We start from the raw sequence: 15,717 nt of genomic DNA, 5'->3' as shown, positions 1-15,717 counted from the left end.
TCTTCTTATGGCAAAAGATGAATTCATAAAAATAAATGCACAATAGAAATAACACACAATAATGAAGATATTTTAGTCACACTTAATCTATGACTGGAAAAGGGATGAATGAATGTGTTTATTTTTAACCACTCCTTAATGAAAGATAACGGTTACTCTCATGATGAACCTGATGTAAGTTTTGATATTGGGAACAGTGCTAATATATTTATTCTTGAGCATTTCTATTCCTAGATTGGATAAAGGTCAATAGATGATGTCACAAGTCATCATGCTCTTACTTCGTTGACTATATTTATATGTAATAATTGTATGTGGAATAAGTACACTGCATTACTCAGGTCCTTTGGGTGAAGGAAAGATGGTAGATTGCACCTACTGACATCAGTCAGTTTTGTCTAATTTGACTTTTTAGGTTTCGAGACTCCCTGGAATTTGACACTGTTGTTGTTCGTGCTATTCAAAGCAATCATCAGATTTCCACCTATAGACTTCCAGCAGTCTCTGAGAACTACTACCAAGATAAGGAACATCCATCTTGGAAGAAGATAGTACTCGAACAGGCATGGAAAAAAGAGGAAATAAAGGAGACCATCAGCGATAAAAAGCGTAAGCATTGGGCTAATTATGACTTTTAACAGATTAACAGTACTAAGTTTTTGTCTTTCATTTCTGATCATTTTCCTGAGTCCATGCTAAAGAAATGATAATTTCTCAAGGTGCAGATAAAGAAGTATAACTATGGCATGGTTTTTAGTACCTACATATATATGATGTTTTCTACATTTAAGTCAATGTCAGCAGCCAGCTGTCAACCCAGTGTGAAAAACTTGACTAAGAGTTATCTCAGAGAACCTGAATGTGTTCAGAATATCCACTGCAGTGGAACTATCTTGATCAACACCAGCCTAACAGGAGCTGTCCCAGAAGATTCCTGGGAATTTAGATGATAGTGTGTTGCATGATATTTACATCTTCACGTGATTATTTTTTGTTTCAAAAGCTAGAACTGTCAAGGTGAAAGCTGATAAGCTGAAGCCAAAGGTCCAAAAGCCAGCAACGCGTTTTATAGAAAGCAAACGTGAGCAAATCAGAAGAATTGTTGAGAAATCTGACAAGGAGAAAGCTAAGATAATGAAGAGGAAGGAGGAGTGGGAAAAACTGTGAGTCTTTTAATTGCACTCTGGGTCCTTTCAGTTCTGCTTCTTGTCAGGTGATGTTGTTTAGCTGTCATACAGTACTATCATATCTTTGCCCAATTCCTTATGTTCCTGATGGATGTAATTAAAATACATGAGCCTTTTCATACCTCAGAGTTTCAAGAGACAATTAAAACCTTTCAGTTGTTTTCTGTGGTTCTTCTAAAACATTAAAAAAAATTGAGTTCAGCTAGGTAGACACATCTTCAGATAGGGCTTAAGAAGTCTGAATCAGTCATGACCTAGAGAGTTGTGAATTATCAGTCAGCCTCCTCTGTTGACCCTTCTGTCACCACATACACCACATTGCCAACAGCTGTGGGTTAAGTTAGTTGCACTTCAAGGCTGCTAGCAGAAAGTGGAACCAATGTAGAGTCAGAGAATGAAGCTTTTAACATTACTGTTATTCTATGACATATCTATTCAGATATTCTGCACTGCACACTGACAGACAGAAAACATACAAATGAACGAAGCAGGATAACCCTGTACCTTCTGTCTTAAAGTTCATCACTGCTTTGTACCTACCAGGTACAAGAGCAAGCCTAGTGAGGACTATGAAGATCCAAGAGATGTTCAGGCCATCAAAGAAGCACAGGAAAATATGGGGTGTTACAAGCTGAAAACTGACACTGATTACAAAGTCCCTCAGGACAAGCATATGAACACTAAAAAGAAGACAATGCAGCTTGCATCCCTGGAAATGCTGGTATGTAAACTGGTTCACTGGTGTGGGTATTCTTCCCTTTTCACAGGAGGGAGGATAGTTTAGTAGTCACTGAATGAGTCTAGGACAACTCTCAGCTAGCTCTTTCTAAGTTAAGAAGTTACTTTTTCCAGTTATTTCAGCGCGAACGTGTATTCTTTCATTCTTAAAAAGAAGTCTCACTATCTAGCACCTGATGCACTTTCCTTACAACACTGAACTAAGTAATCCCTATCAGGAAATGTTTTTACAAAAATAGGGAGGTGAGCAGGACCGGATCTTTTTAGCATAATGTCTTCATATTGCACTTGAGCAGTCACTGCTTCTAATTAAGAGCTAAGTGCTGGTATGTTCCTGGGAAACGGTGTTTTGGAGCCACCTTCCTGTAACAGGACTCCTACAGCTATTAATGTTTTTAACCACAAAGGCCCCATAACCTCAGACGTCGTGCAGTATTATTACTGCTTTTATTGTGACCTCTGCCACACCCTTCTACTCACAAGGACTGTTTTACATTTTGCTGTGGTGACAATGTTACCAGATATCCAGTGGCTAAGCTAACTCAGTAGGACCAGCCAACGCAAGTAAAAAGGAATAGTTCTAGTTGTAAATCTCAGGTTCATATAGATGAAGAACTCTAGTTACTTCAGATGATTGCTGTGTAAGATTATTGTCTTTTATAAAAATGAGAGAAGTTTCTGCCATGTGTATTACTGTTAAATCTCATTCTATTATTATTTCATATGAAAAGAGTGAATCGATGCAGTGTCTCTTTATCACAATAGAGTCACAGAATGGCTAAGGTTGGAAGGGACCCCTGACAGTCATCTGATCCAATCCACCCGCTCAAGCAGGGGCACCCAGAACAGGCTGCCCAGAATCACAATCAGGTGGCTTTTGAAGATCTCCAAGGATGCGCATTCACCATTCCTCCCAGTTTTATATTTTTCAGTAAACTTGCTGAGGGAACACTCTGCCCCATCACTCAGATTACTAATGGTGTTTAAGGGAATTAGTATTACTGGATTCTGAATGCAGAATTATTATTGAGGTTCTGCCTACAGGTGAAGCAACGTTAAAATACAAAACGTAACACGTTTTGCTGCATTTGGCAGTTTAATTCACAGCTCTTACATGTAAGTGCCACTTCTCACATTAGTAGATCTTCATCTTTAATCAGGAAAAAAATGTTCAGATAATGCCAAAGTTTTCTGAGTTGACTTTGGTAATCTGGATCACTGGAAGGTCTGGATAGGATTTGTCTTGAATTTATTGTGCCTTTTTATTACATCTAGAAGCATCTGACAGTTGCTTTCTTGCCTTTAATTTTGCAACCTACTCTATTTTGAAAATTCAGAACTTCATTCCATTCTTAATTGGCTGCAGTGGTTGTGATTTCAATGTCTTCTTCATATATTTTATTGACAAGGATGACATCTATATTCTAGTATCTATATTCATGAAGGTATACTTCAGTGTCCTTCATAAGATTTATGAAGGAGTTATATAAGAAAAGTGAATTGTTGTAATGATGATGTCAGAAGTCTAGATTTCTGTACAGCTGTTTATTTGTTAGAGTGCAAAATGAAGGTCTTCTTAAGCATAGTACCTTTGTCTTGGTCTATAATTTGTACAACATGCCTGTAAGGAGGGTCCTTTATCAAAGCTGAGATGTTGTCTGTATTTAGTGGGAGATTGATCTTCTAACACCCACAACTGATTTTTGCAGTCTGTGACTGCTTTCTGCACTACTTCAACATCTCAAGTCAAGAAATTCATGATCAAGTCAGGAGAGACAGGGGAAGCTTTATTTCTGCTCTTTTGATTTTTCTGTGAAGAAGAGTTAGAGAGGTGGCTTTGGAGATTTTAAAACCAGAGATTTTTCAAAGTGCTCTTTTAAAAATGCTAATTTGTTGAGGTGGTACAGAAAAGAAAGCTAATATATAGAAAGAGGGAAAGTCAGTATGACAAGCCTCTTAACTATTGCTTGTGTTGGGAAAGACCATACATTATGTGCCACTGGGGAAATCCTACTAAAATTGTTTTTCCTTTGCAGATCTATAAGAAGAAGGAAAATATGAACAAACAGATTATATCATTGCGGGACATCAAGGTTTCTGTTATTGAAGAAATCAAGTGCTTATTGCAAGAATTGAAATCTGTGCAAGCAGCGTTAGATTTATCAGAACATCTCCCTCTTCCCCCAGTTCCTCAGTTACACCCAGATGAAACTCCAGAAAAAAGATTCGAGTATGACCGTGACATCCTACTGAAATTCCAAGAGAGGAAAGCAGCTGAGGCGAAGCTTCAGAAACAGTTGGAAGAGACTCCCTCATTTGGTACATTTAGGCATATTTTGAAGGCTTCCTGTGAAGAGGCTGGCTCTCTTCAACAGACTGCAAGCTCACTCACAGTGAGAAGAGCATCATCCGTGGTCATAGAGCAGCAGAAGGATTTTGTAATTGAGAAATCAGAGCCATCAGAAATGGAACTGGAAATTTTAAAGAAGGAGAAGATAAAAAAACTATACTTGCAAGAGACTTTAATTAATAAGGTAGAAAAAGAATTATTTTTCATTTTGAACAATCTCACTCAGTCAGAAATAAAACCCCATCCTTCTCTCTCAGGACTGCAGGTACACTGCTTTTCAGAACTTGAAGAAAATGCTGTCTAGTTCAAATTTACAATGTAAATCAGTATAAATCTGTAACAGCAACCTCTGTGCTATTATCACTTAAGAACAGTTGTGCGAAATTCTGTACTCAGTGGACAAAAAAAACCGCACATGAAAGTAAAACCTAAGAAATTATTTCAAAAGTGATAATTAGAAAAGGTGAAGTATCACTGCAAATTCATAGATTCATGAAGTTCTCAGCTGTTGAGTAACCCTCTGGTCTCAAAAATGATTTTAAACCTACAAGGGTCATGAAAAAGCTTCCTTAAAAGGCACAGAATGTGTGCATTAGGCACAGAATAAGCAAGCTGACTTGACAGAGAGAAACGTTCCCTCTGCTTTCTCTAGCTTTACATGTTTAGCTCCACTCCTAATACGTTACTCATTTGATTCTCTTACACTCCAGATCAATACACTGGTGATCAACTTTGATGCTGAACTTCGCTTTCTGAGGCATAAGAAACTGCAGCTGGATGTGCAGATGAAACATGCTGACCTGAACTACATCACTTGGCTTGAAGAGCTGCTTATCCTCAAGAACACTGAGGAAAAAGAGAACCTTCTCCAGGGGCAAATTGACACCCTCCACAGTGAGCTGGAGGCCATGCAAGTATGTAGGCTATGTGTCTTTGAAATCAACAGTACTGCTAAAGAGTGGCCTAAACCAAAAGAAAGATGTAAAATAAATGGGGACTTCTCTTTGTTTCCTTTTTGCACTGATCCACTGTAGGGTGAATACCCTGAAAGAGTAGTACCCACACAAAATAATGAGCAGTGTATGGACAGTATATTTTTGTATGGCTTATCCAGATGGTATAAAGACAACCAGTCAATAAGGAAAGGCTCACCCATCACTGATGGTTGAGGCTCACCTGAAACTCCACAGAAGAAGTGGTGGTCAGCCCTTAAGTGGGGTCTGGGAGAGGTGGAGCCAGACTCTACCCCTTCCAGTCACACAGGTACATTGCCTTCACCTGTGCTCCTGTGGTTGACTCAGTGCTCACCTCAGGTGATCAATCAGTGGTTCAGGCCCTGATTCAACAGTTCCTGTACGTCCAGCATCTCATGCTTAATTTTGGAAAACAAAGAAACTCTCAATCATCAACCATGGTGGTAGTTTTAAACTTTGAATAGTTAATCTTTTCACAATCTTCATGATGTGGAATCAGTGACAAACCATGTTCTTTAAAAAGACTCTTCTGAGTTTTGCTTGACTGGAGCATGTGTTCAAAGAGTGATAGTCAAGTGTAGCATCTCCAGGTATTCACTGATATGTCCTATTTACATTAAAGTTAAAAGCATTTGCCTTTTGACTAAAGAAGGTTTTTTGCTATTTAGTCAAAACTGAACAGCTACCTTGCACCGATGGAGGATAAGAAGTCTGAGATTGTAAAACTTCAGGAATGTGAGAAAGCTCTTTATGCCAGCTTCTGGGCATCCCTTGGAGAAAACAATGAATTTGCCCATTTTCTGACCAAGGTTCTGAAGAAAAAATTCAAGTCCATCAAAAAACAAGTTGAAACAGGTTAGAGATAAATGGCCTTATCTTTTTGATTGTTTACATGTACTTCCATGCAGTAAGATAAATGTATCTCCATCTAGCTGGAGCCCTGGGTACATTCAATCCGCAACACAGTTCAAAAAAATCCAAATAGACTAAACCTACCCAAGTTCTGTTTTTATTCCGACCCGTGTTCTTTGGGAGCCATCCTGAATGATAACAGTGGTAATTCAATCTCTAACATGATTACATTTGGTCTCATCACAGCTCCTACAGTGTACTTCCTGTATGTCCATTCTGAGGATTGATAATTAGTGTGAAGAAGAGGCAAAGCTTTAAATAGCTGCTTCCTATGCTGAACCAATTGGAGCTAAGGAAAAATGATTAATCTGCCACATTCATGACATTCTCCTTTAATTTGTCCGTTGACTAATGAGAGATCATAGACCTAATCTGCAATAATTTATTAATCACACGACTAAACAAATTATGGAAGGATTTAATTTGTCTTACTAACTAGGTTTTAATCTGTAAAGGCTGAGCAGTCTGACTGAGCTAGAAAGCTTGCCTTGGCTTTTGCTTTCAACTGGGACATGATTACCAAGAAGTGCAGGCTACAGTCATGCTTTTGTGACAGTTTTGTGCTTCTGTGTTTTTGCTTGGTTGTTTAATCTCTGCAATAGAACACTAAGCCTGCAAGGTTTAAATTCCAAATATATAATACACATACAGAGAGGAAAAATCATAGAAGAGAGTCTCCAGAGAGTCTCTTTATGCCTATGTTAGTGCATTTGGCACTACAGGGTGATCTCTCTCCCACGTTTTCTTTTATTTCTGTGAAATTATCAAATCAATGCAATAGGTGAGAGGTGCCTGAATCTGCATATTATAGGGTGCTCTTGTTCACTAGCACATTTACATTGTGCACAGCCTGTGGATTTGGGGGCTATCCTGCAAGTCAGCAGTACTGTCCTTTTCTTCCAGATGAAAAAGCTGAGAGTGAAGAGGAGAGTGACCAGGAGTCCAGCTTGGGGAGTGATGAAGATTCTGAATCTGAAGATGAAATCTTGGACATCTCTGTTTGCCCAAAGAGTACCTAAGCCATCATTTCCTTGGGTTGACCACTCGTTTAGCTTTAGAGCAATGCTATGTTTTTAAAAAGGAATTTTTTTCATTTTTCTCTTTGCATTAATGCCATTAAGGGCCAGAATGTGTGCAGTCCTGACTGCAGCATTTCTCCCCGGGAAATCTCAGTGAGGATAAGGAAAACACTGGTGGTATAGGGTACAGTAATTAAAAAGTTTGGAAAAATAAAACTCATCAAGTGCAACAACTTGATTATTTTATGTAAAGAAACATTTGCCATTTCGTGGCTGTTTTCTGGGGAGGATGGTGTCCTCATAGGAGCAGAGCTGGAGTGAGGCTGCAGTTTCTCTCTGGAAACCTGCTGCTAAGCCTTGCTGGATCCTGGTTCAGGGAAGTTCTGTGGGGACCCTCCCGTGGTGTGGAATTAAGCTCTTTGTTACCACCTCGTGGATTTGTCTAGGAATTGCCTGTTGCTCGGCTTTATCAAAAAAAGGCAACAGCACTTTGGTAGATTCTCTTGCCTCATTCATTCATTCAACAAAGGAAAGCAATCTCTTTTTTATTTTCTATTTTTTAAGGTCTTTGAGTGACAAAGTAGTGACCACTTAACAACACTGCTTTATTTTCAGTTCAAATTTACCAGCAAGTTACTGAATCTTAATTTTTTTTTTTAATTGAATTTTTAGTTACTCCCTGCCCATCTCTTTTTGTCACTGAATTATTGGGAGGAAGTAGAGGCTTTTTACTTCTTATTGAAAAAATCCAAATGACTCATTTAATGAGGAAATGATACGGTGCATTAGCCTCTTCATATTTGTGTCTTCAAGTATAATTTGCTTTGCCTATATGGGACTTTTTTTTTATAGGGACTGATTTGTGTTTTGTGTTGATAATGCTGAATTGATTCCACTGCACCAGCTGGAACTTCACAGGTCCTATGAACCACAGCTTTCTTTACAAGTGAGCTAGAGCCCCACAGGCAGGTCACCACAGCAAGTCCATCATTTATAGTTCAATATGCTATGGATAAATATCTGCATGTTCACATAACTAAAGGCTGTATTGGCCTTATTTATAAATATAAATTACCAGGACTAACTGAGTTATAAAAGCTAACTTTTGCTTTAACGCTGGCTTTCATGCGTTAAGTTTTACTTCTGGAAACAAACTGTTTTGACTGAATATAAAGAAAAAAGATCCATCCAAGACACTGACAAAGGAGCTTGGCCCACAGGGCTTGTGTTTGAGAAAGTTCTGAGAAACCAAGAGCATTATCAGGAATGCTGAGCAGCCTGCACAGTCAGGGAAGCTACTGAGTCAAGCTTGTGTGGTACAGTTATAATAAAAATAAACTATCTTCTGATCCTTTCCTTCTCAGACTGTGATAAGGCACTCTTCCAAAACACCATCCAGCTCCGGGAAAAGCGGTTAGACATCAAGGAAGCTTTAGTAAGGGAGAAGAAAGTCGCTGCTAAACTCAGGAAGGAATATAATGTCTTATTTGAAAAGGTATTGTAGTGTTTTGTTCTCAGCAAGCATCAGCTGGCCTCAGTACAATGAAGATGTGCTATTGATTTTGCCTAAGACAGAAAAGCACAATGCTAACCTTTTAAGAGGCCTTTGTCTGGGGAGGAATCTCCGTGCTTGCACAGGGGCAGGAGGCAGCTTGCTAGGGTCGTCTGTCCTCCTGAAAAAGGCACATCAAGTTGGTCTGACCTCAGCTGTTAGGGGGCTGGACCCAGTTTTTAGGGCCCCCACACAGCAGAAGCCAGACTGTGATTCAGGTGGCACACCTGGCATAGCCTGGCTCCTATCTTGTCTGCATGTGATGGGAATGGAGAATAAAAAGAGTCATGCTGACACAAATGCTTGATACCATGCATGCATTCTGTCTTTTTCTTTTGCTTTTAGTTATTTTCTTCTGCTCTTTGTCATAGTAATTATTGAATAAACTCACTTGGTGCGAGTTTTCCTTTCAGTTTTTATGAGGTCCTGCATTCGTGAAGACATTTGATTTATATTAAATAAAAAATATCTTAATTTAAAGGGCTTTCTGGGATAGAGGAAGAGTTCTGCCAAAATGCCATTATGCAAGGCTTGCTTTTATTGTGTCTCAAAAATGTCCCATCAAATAAGCTTAACTTACAACACTTTTTTGTTTTGCTTTTAAAGGCTTTCTAAGTGCCAGCTGCCACATATTCACCCTGGGGTCTGACATTTGATTCCAAATTGTTTCTTTCTCATGCTGAATCACATTTCCAGGCATAAAACAATAAAAAATATCTTGCAGACACTGTTGATCTAGAAGTGTTTGGTATGTACATTAAACAAAGCAGCTGTCTCTTAATACATATGTAGCTTCACAAGTAAGAAGATATTATTGAACGTACCTGTGTACAGAAGTATTCAGCATAGAATTCTGCTTGAAAACATAGATTAGCCTTATGTTAACCTATGAAACTCATCTACCATAATGTGTACAAAAAAGAGCATTTTTTTCCATGCTTCTTTTCCTTCACACTGAGGACTCTAATGCAGAAGCCTGTTGTCTGTGTATCTGTATACTGTAGGATTTTTGTCAGTCCACAATTTGTCTTTTTGCAGGCAAAATCAGTAGAATCCAGTCTGAACACAGCAGAGAAGGAACTGGACATCGTTCAGTGGAATAAGCAGCAGCAGCTGAATGATCTCTATGTAGTCGTGCCTTTGAAACTCCATCAGGTAATTCACGATTTGCTCATTCATCAGTTTTTTGGCTTTTGGCAGGTGCAAATTGGTTATGTATATCTGAACAGTGGCGTTGCTGGCTTCTGGGGCCTTTCACTTCCTGATCCACTGCTGCCTCCTTGGAGTGACAGTGCCATCAATTGAACTGAATCATATTTCCTCTGGGTTTGTTTTCCTTCATATAAGGACAGGTATAGTTAGCACACTGATGAAATGTGTGTAGCCTTCAAGTAACTCACAGGTTTGGAATGGAATATTCCTTCAGGCCTATGCCTACTAATATTCTGTGGAAAACAACTACGACAACAACAAAACACAATAAAAACAAGCAAACAAAAACCAACAGCAAATAAAGTGCTATTGAAAGTAATGGGAGTTTTGCCCAATTTAAGAATGCTGGATTGCATGCGGTGAATTCATGCAGCTGTTATCCCAGGGATGATAAGCAGAAAATGAAGAGGAAAACTCCAGACAATACTGTTATTTCCTCTGAGTTTATTCTTGTCCTCAGAGAGGGAGGATAGGCCTCTGCCTGTTGTGGCTTACACGCTTCTGAGGCAAGCTCAGCAGCTTTGTTTTATCTACCCTCATTAACACGTTCATAAGAAACACAGAAGAGTCCCAGACCTGGCTATGCCATTCGGCAGTTCCCAGGCCGTTGAGAAGCACAGACACTCAGACACTCAAGAGACTCTGGGGTCCCAGACCCTTTTTTTAACCTCGCTGCTATAGGAAGGTGAACAGCTTCACACACAGGGTGCCCTCGTAGCTCTTAAGCAGTCTTTGAGCTCTGCTGTGTGGTAGCGATTGTGCCCATGCTATTACCTCATTCATTAGTTTTCAAACTCTCATGCATTTTTTATCCAGAACAATCAGCAGCACCCTAAACAGGTCAAGTCAGCCTTGCTTATGGCTGTTTCTGGCAGGTGGAGTACTTCAATGGGGAGATACCCAAGGACTTCTCCCAAGCTCTGGTATTTACCAACCAGTCCCTGAAGTATCTGCAGAAGAGAGTTGTGGACCTACGTAATGAAAAGATAATGCAGAGAGAGATCTTTAAGAAGGCCCAGCAACAATATAAGCAGCTTGTCCGGGACAAAAAGGAGATGGAGATAACTATTCGGTGTGAGTAACAGAATCCATACCTCACAGTATTCAGCTTCTAGTTTCTCTCTTACTGGGTGTGGGTAACTCAGCAGATCTGAAATGTCCCAAGTGGTTACTGCAGAAAAAGTGTATCAAGTGGACTGTTTGGGTGGAGTACTGGTAGTTTTCCAGCACTGTAGGATCACTGGGCTGTGGCAAATAAGCTTTTAGTGCAATTCTTCCTCATGTAACATAGGAAGAATGAAAAAACCTCTGTATTCAAAACATCTGCTTTCCCAAGAGCCAGACCCAGAGATGTTCAGATGTCTATGACCTTTGAATCTCCTCTGCCAGCCTGCTGAGGCTTTGGTGTGGGGATGGCTCACTGGGACTGGCTGAATGTGGCTTAGTGATAGCCCAAGGTGCAAGGACGGATGGCAGTATTCAGTTGTGAGCTCTGTATGAATTTGTGTGAATTAATTGTTATGGATCATATACAACAAAGCCCAGGCAAAAAGCTGGGGATACAGAACTAATTCTTGCTAACCCACAAAAAGCAGTTCTGCTATTTGTGCCATGCCTTTCCTTTTAGGTCTGGAAGAGAAATGCAGTCGGCTGATGATGCTGAAGTTTGGCCATGTGGTTGATTTTGAGGCAGTTCAAGCACGCCCTTTTAACGTACGCTTGGAAGAGCTGGGATTGCAAATAATAGAGAAAGAATATGCGCACTCCCAGGAAATCAAAGAGCATGAGGTAAGGTACAGGAATGGGAGGAGGGGGTATGTATTAATATGTTCCATTAAGGATTTGTTTGCCTGGGGCTCAATAGCTTCACTAACGTTTTGTCAGCACATTCATTTTTGTTTGTTTTCTTCACCTGTCACCAACAGACCAAAATGTCCAACTCCCATGTCCCATCGTGACTCCTATCCCTGCTCAGCTGCTGCTGCACATCCTATTTTCTTGTGGGGTCGTTGATGGCTTTTTTATTTTTCAACTGTCCTCCAATGCATTTTTTTGTTCCAGTCCCTATGTGAGGCTCTCCCAGAGTGCTGCCATTCAGATTCCAGCTGGCAGTCGGTACCTACCACCTGCTCCCATCGTATTTGTTGGTGAATCATTTGAGTGCAGTGAATCCCTGGTGTATGCCTGGGACACTAAACTGAGCAGTTATGAAAAGTGCATGTCTTCCTGGGACACCTAAGGCTCAGCTGCTATAGTGCAGGCAGGCAACAGTGCCAAGCTGTCCTTACAGAATGCTGTTCTTTTCTGACACTTCAAAAATATGTAGACAGAAAAAAAAATTAGAAAGCAAGAGTATCCCAGAAGAACCAAAAAATATCTCTATGTGTGAGTATCCTGCCTTATTTTGTTTGACTAATATTTGACACCCACCCCTCCTAATAGGTTTTGTGATTTCTATTTCTTCCTGTTAATGTCAGTTGTCATCGTGTTTTGGACTTACTGTTTGCTGTGGGAGATGCTCTGCTCCTTTGAGAAGTTAGTCTGGTATCTTCAACACAGCATCCATCTGGCTGTGTTGCAAGGTTTGTATAATGAACTCCAGAAAGTAGGTTTGTTTTGTAAGGAACTGCACTGTCCACTCCTATGCGTGTTTGCACAGCATCATACATTTCCATGAAAGCAGAACGTTCAGATTTGCACTTCTTCGCTCTCCTGATTGTCTTGTGTTTGTCACTGTGCAAAGAACCCGTGTTTTCCTCCTGGATTTGGGTATGAAAGCTGAATTTCAAATTGGAAACTCATAGCCTTAAGCCTCTGTTTGTCACCAGTGCTGGCTTGTGGCAGGGGTAGGAGCCAGTTTGATACCTTACACACAAATGGAGTACTGCGTGTCTAGAACTCGTCCCTTTCCCACACTTCTGCATAACTGCTGAGTCATCTTCAACAGTAAGAAAAGAACAAAGAGAAATAAAAAACAAACCCAACAGCACAGATTGCATGAAAGGTATTATAGAATCACCTGTATGCAGGATCAGTTTGCTGTTTCCCTCTCTCCCATGGCGCATGTTCAGCCTAGCCCTCGTTCCTCATTTTGCACTTTTTATCCTCACTCGTCTTAGCTGAACTTTTGATTTCTTTCTAGAAGAGAATCTTAGACTTACAGCAGAAGCTAATGATGCTGACGAAGGAAAACACCATAAAGGCGCGGCAGCTGAACCAGCTCTGCCTTGAAAAGCAGCAACTTGAAACCAAGCTGGATTCACTGAAGGATGATCTGGTAAACCTCGTAGCTACAGGACTACGTGCAGGTTTGGGACTGTTGGGGAGGGGCCCATCTCCAATGAAACATCCTGCCCTGCGGTCAGCCCAGGGCACAGGCTGAATGGCTGCTCCTGAAGTAGGCCGTACTTTAACTTCTCTGTTAATTTCTTAGCTGCTTTCTAACATTGATGCTAAGTCATCTTATTTCTGATTCGAAAATGTTTTGCAGAAAGTCGAAATTATTGTTCTGATACACAGAAACAAACAAGTGAGCTGCGGTCTTTATTAGGGACTAAGGCAGCCATTGGTAATAGACTGAGCCAAAGATAAAGGTTTCTCACTCTGTCTTCCAAGTAGTTCTGACTGAGGAATGGAGCAGTCACTGTTCCTTGGAAAGCTTCACTTTCCCAGATGAAATAAATTTCCACCATTAATTCTTGCATTTCTTATAGGAGCATTTTTTTTCTTTCCCTACAGGGGGTAGAATTTCAGGGCCCCCGAACTGCTGATGTCAAAGAGAAGGCCAGGATGGAGTCACAGCTGAAACATTTGGCTCACGACGAAGCTATCCTAAGAGAAGAAATCAATCTTCTAAGCAGAAAAGATGGGCATGTAATTGAACAACTCAGTCTTGTAACCAGGAACAGTCGGTTTCTACGGCCTTCATCACCACAGGACTTGGAGACACCACACGAAACGTTCCCTGTTCATACACCACAAACAGTAACCAGCAGTTCAAATGTCCCTTGAAAGCAGACACTGAGCTATGGCAGTAGTAATACTTGCAAGTGTGAAATTTACTGTTTTGGTTATACAGGGGTTTCACTGTAAAGGATTATATTTGTTTCCTCTATCCAAATATGGCTGTAGTGGTGGATAGGGAATTAAAAAGTGCAAATGCAACCAGTGGACGCTGTTGTTGTCAGTCCTTTGCAGAGCTTCGCACTGGACAGATGCCCTGTGTGTGTATGTGTGCACATCCTGTTCTTAGCTCTCCGTACAGAATGGCTTTTGAAGGCTGCAAACGAGAATGTTTCACATGGGCAGTTCCATCTCTAGCAGCCGGGTTCTCAATAAATGGTAGAGGAGGTCTGCCTTAAGGGTGCGTCTTGTTCCTTGTTGAACACTCCCCCTGCAACAGCAGGTGTCTCCTGAGTTAGGAACACTGTGAAAAGAAATAGGAAGCACAATATCTGGAGAAAGCCAGGAGACCTTCTTCCTTAGGGCCTACAATGCTAGAAGGGTGCGGCGCCAGTGAGAGGTCTGCCCCTGATCTGTAGGGGTGGGAAACTGCACTGAAGAGCAGGATGTCCCATTTATCTGACATAAAAAGACTATAGTAAACGTGAAGTCAGCCTGTAATTTCACTGCCTTGTGTGCGCCAGAGAGTAGAGCTCAGCACTGAAAAGATTCACACAGGTGGCACAGAGGAAAGCTGTAACTGCAGGGAAGTGTCACCTTCCCTCAGCTGTCCTGCTTGTCGTGTTCCTACAAGGAAAAAAGAATGTAGATTCATTCTGTGGAAGGTTTTAGCATACAACCAGCCACAGAAAAGACTTAAGCCTTTATTTTAGTTGTTAAAGCATGGGTTTGTCTTTACAGATACACAGCTGCAGATGGCGTCTATGTGAAAGTTTGTTGAAGGTGATCAGGCAGAGTGCATAACTCCAGCCCACTCACAGGAGTGTCTTCTTGGGACACACTGTCCCCTGGTGCTAGGAGAAAGCCCTCACTGCAGGAGGTGGCAGCTTCATCTGCAGCCATGTCTTGCAATGTCCCTTGTGCTGCTGTTTCAATCTTGCGCTCTGATAGCAGCCCAGTGCCACAGCTGCCTGCTGCCTTCTTTCTCGGGCCCTCCTGTTGCCTTGCTGAAGATGCCTTCTGTCTCCATAGCATTATAAAAGGCACATATACATCCATATACATCTATATACAAGTGCATAAATATATAAATAGGGGTGTTATACAAAAATAAATAGCCATTCTTTTTTTTCTCTTTAGAATAAGTCTTTTGCAAAAGGCAGCTTGGTCCCTAACTGATGGGAGAATGAGTCTCTAAGGGCCTCAGCGATGGCGAGCTGCTGTTCAGATGTCCTGGGAGGTCCTGACTCAAAGATGTGAGCACTGGAGCCTGGGGATGGAGGTCTCCTCTGGACTGGCAGCAGTCTAGTCTTTCTACCTCTTCCACTGGCACTAGGCCTAGGCAGAAAGGGCTTCCTGAAAGGCAGAGAAGTGAGAGAGAATTAAAATGTGTGCAGAAATGAGAGACTATGACAGCTTTCTAGTCAGCAGTCCACTTTACGAGGGTAGACAGTCTGATCAAAGACCAGCAACTGCATTCTAGAAGTCCTGGCTGCAGGGGCTTTACTCCCGTGCTTGTACGCAGTGAGTTGGATCCATGCTACAGGAGGGCTGGATCAATAGACCCTGTCCTAGGGCGATGGATTCACATAATTTTTCAGGCCTTGGTGTTTTTCACCAGCCTGGACTGCTGGTGCAGCTTTCTCATGCT

General features: G+C 41.1%; 2 protein-coding genes across 5 annotated transcripts in view; one reads left to right on the top strand and one right to left on the bottom strand.

Annotated features, from left to right (window-relative positions):
• CFAP44 (cilia and flagella associated protein 44) overlaps nucleotides 1-14,142 on the top strand; it is a 36,563-nt gene extending 22,421 nt beyond the window's left edge. The window contains exons 22-34 of the mRNA XM_065742059.1: nucleotides 416-609; nucleotides 1,004-1,163; nucleotides 1,731-1,908; nucleotides 3,962-4,459; nucleotides 4,986-5,189; nucleotides 5,918-6,104; nucleotides 7,065-7,172; nucleotides 8,545-8,675; nucleotides 9,771-9,887; nucleotides 10,820-11,018; nucleotides 11,572-11,732; nucleotides 13,087-13,221; nucleotides 13,683-14,142. Coding sequence (XP_065598131.1) covers nucleotides 416-609; nucleotides 1,004-1,163; nucleotides 1,731-1,908; nucleotides 3,962-4,459; nucleotides 4,986-5,189; nucleotides 5,918-6,104; nucleotides 7,065-7,172; nucleotides 8,545-8,675; nucleotides 9,771-9,887; nucleotides 10,820-11,018; nucleotides 11,572-11,732; nucleotides 13,087-13,221; nucleotides 13,683-13,955 — 2,545 coding nt within the window. The 3' untranslated portion in view covers nucleotides 13,956-14,142. The remainder of the gene's footprint in view (nucleotides 1-415; nucleotides 610-1,003; nucleotides 1,164-1,730; nucleotides 1,909-3,961; nucleotides 4,460-4,985; nucleotides 5,190-5,917; nucleotides 6,105-7,064; nucleotides 7,173-8,544; nucleotides 8,676-9,770; nucleotides 9,888-10,819; nucleotides 11,019-11,571; nucleotides 11,733-13,086; nucleotides 13,222-13,682) is intronic.
• A 62-nt stretch (nucleotides 14,143-14,204) lies between these two features.
• The window catches only part of BOC (BOC cell adhesion associated, oncogene regulated), a 42,917-nt gene continuing 41,404 nt past the window's right edge, over nucleotides 14,205-15,717 (bottom strand). For all 4 annotated transcript variants that reach the window (XM_065742060.1, XM_065742062.1, XM_065742061.1 and 1 more), the window contains exon 19: nucleotides 14,205-15,422. In XM_065742060.1, coding sequence (XP_065598132.1) covers nucleotides 15,238-15,422 — 185 coding nt within the window. In that variant the 3' untranslated portion in view covers nucleotides 14,205-15,237. The remainder of the gene's footprint in view (nucleotides 15,423-15,717) is intronic.

The sequence above is a fragment of the Cyrtonyx montezumae genome, unplaced genomic scaffold, assembly GCF_038088225.1.
Source record: "Cyrtonyx montezumae isolate F1298 unplaced genomic scaffold, pur_monq_1.0 scaffold_3, whole genome shotgun sequence".
Lineage (NCBI taxonomy): Eukaryota > Metazoa > Chordata > Aves > Galliformes > Odontophoridae > Cyrtonyx > Cyrtonyx montezumae.
Note: the sequence above shows the minus strand (reverse complement) of the source record. Positions and strands in the feature narration are given on the sequence as shown.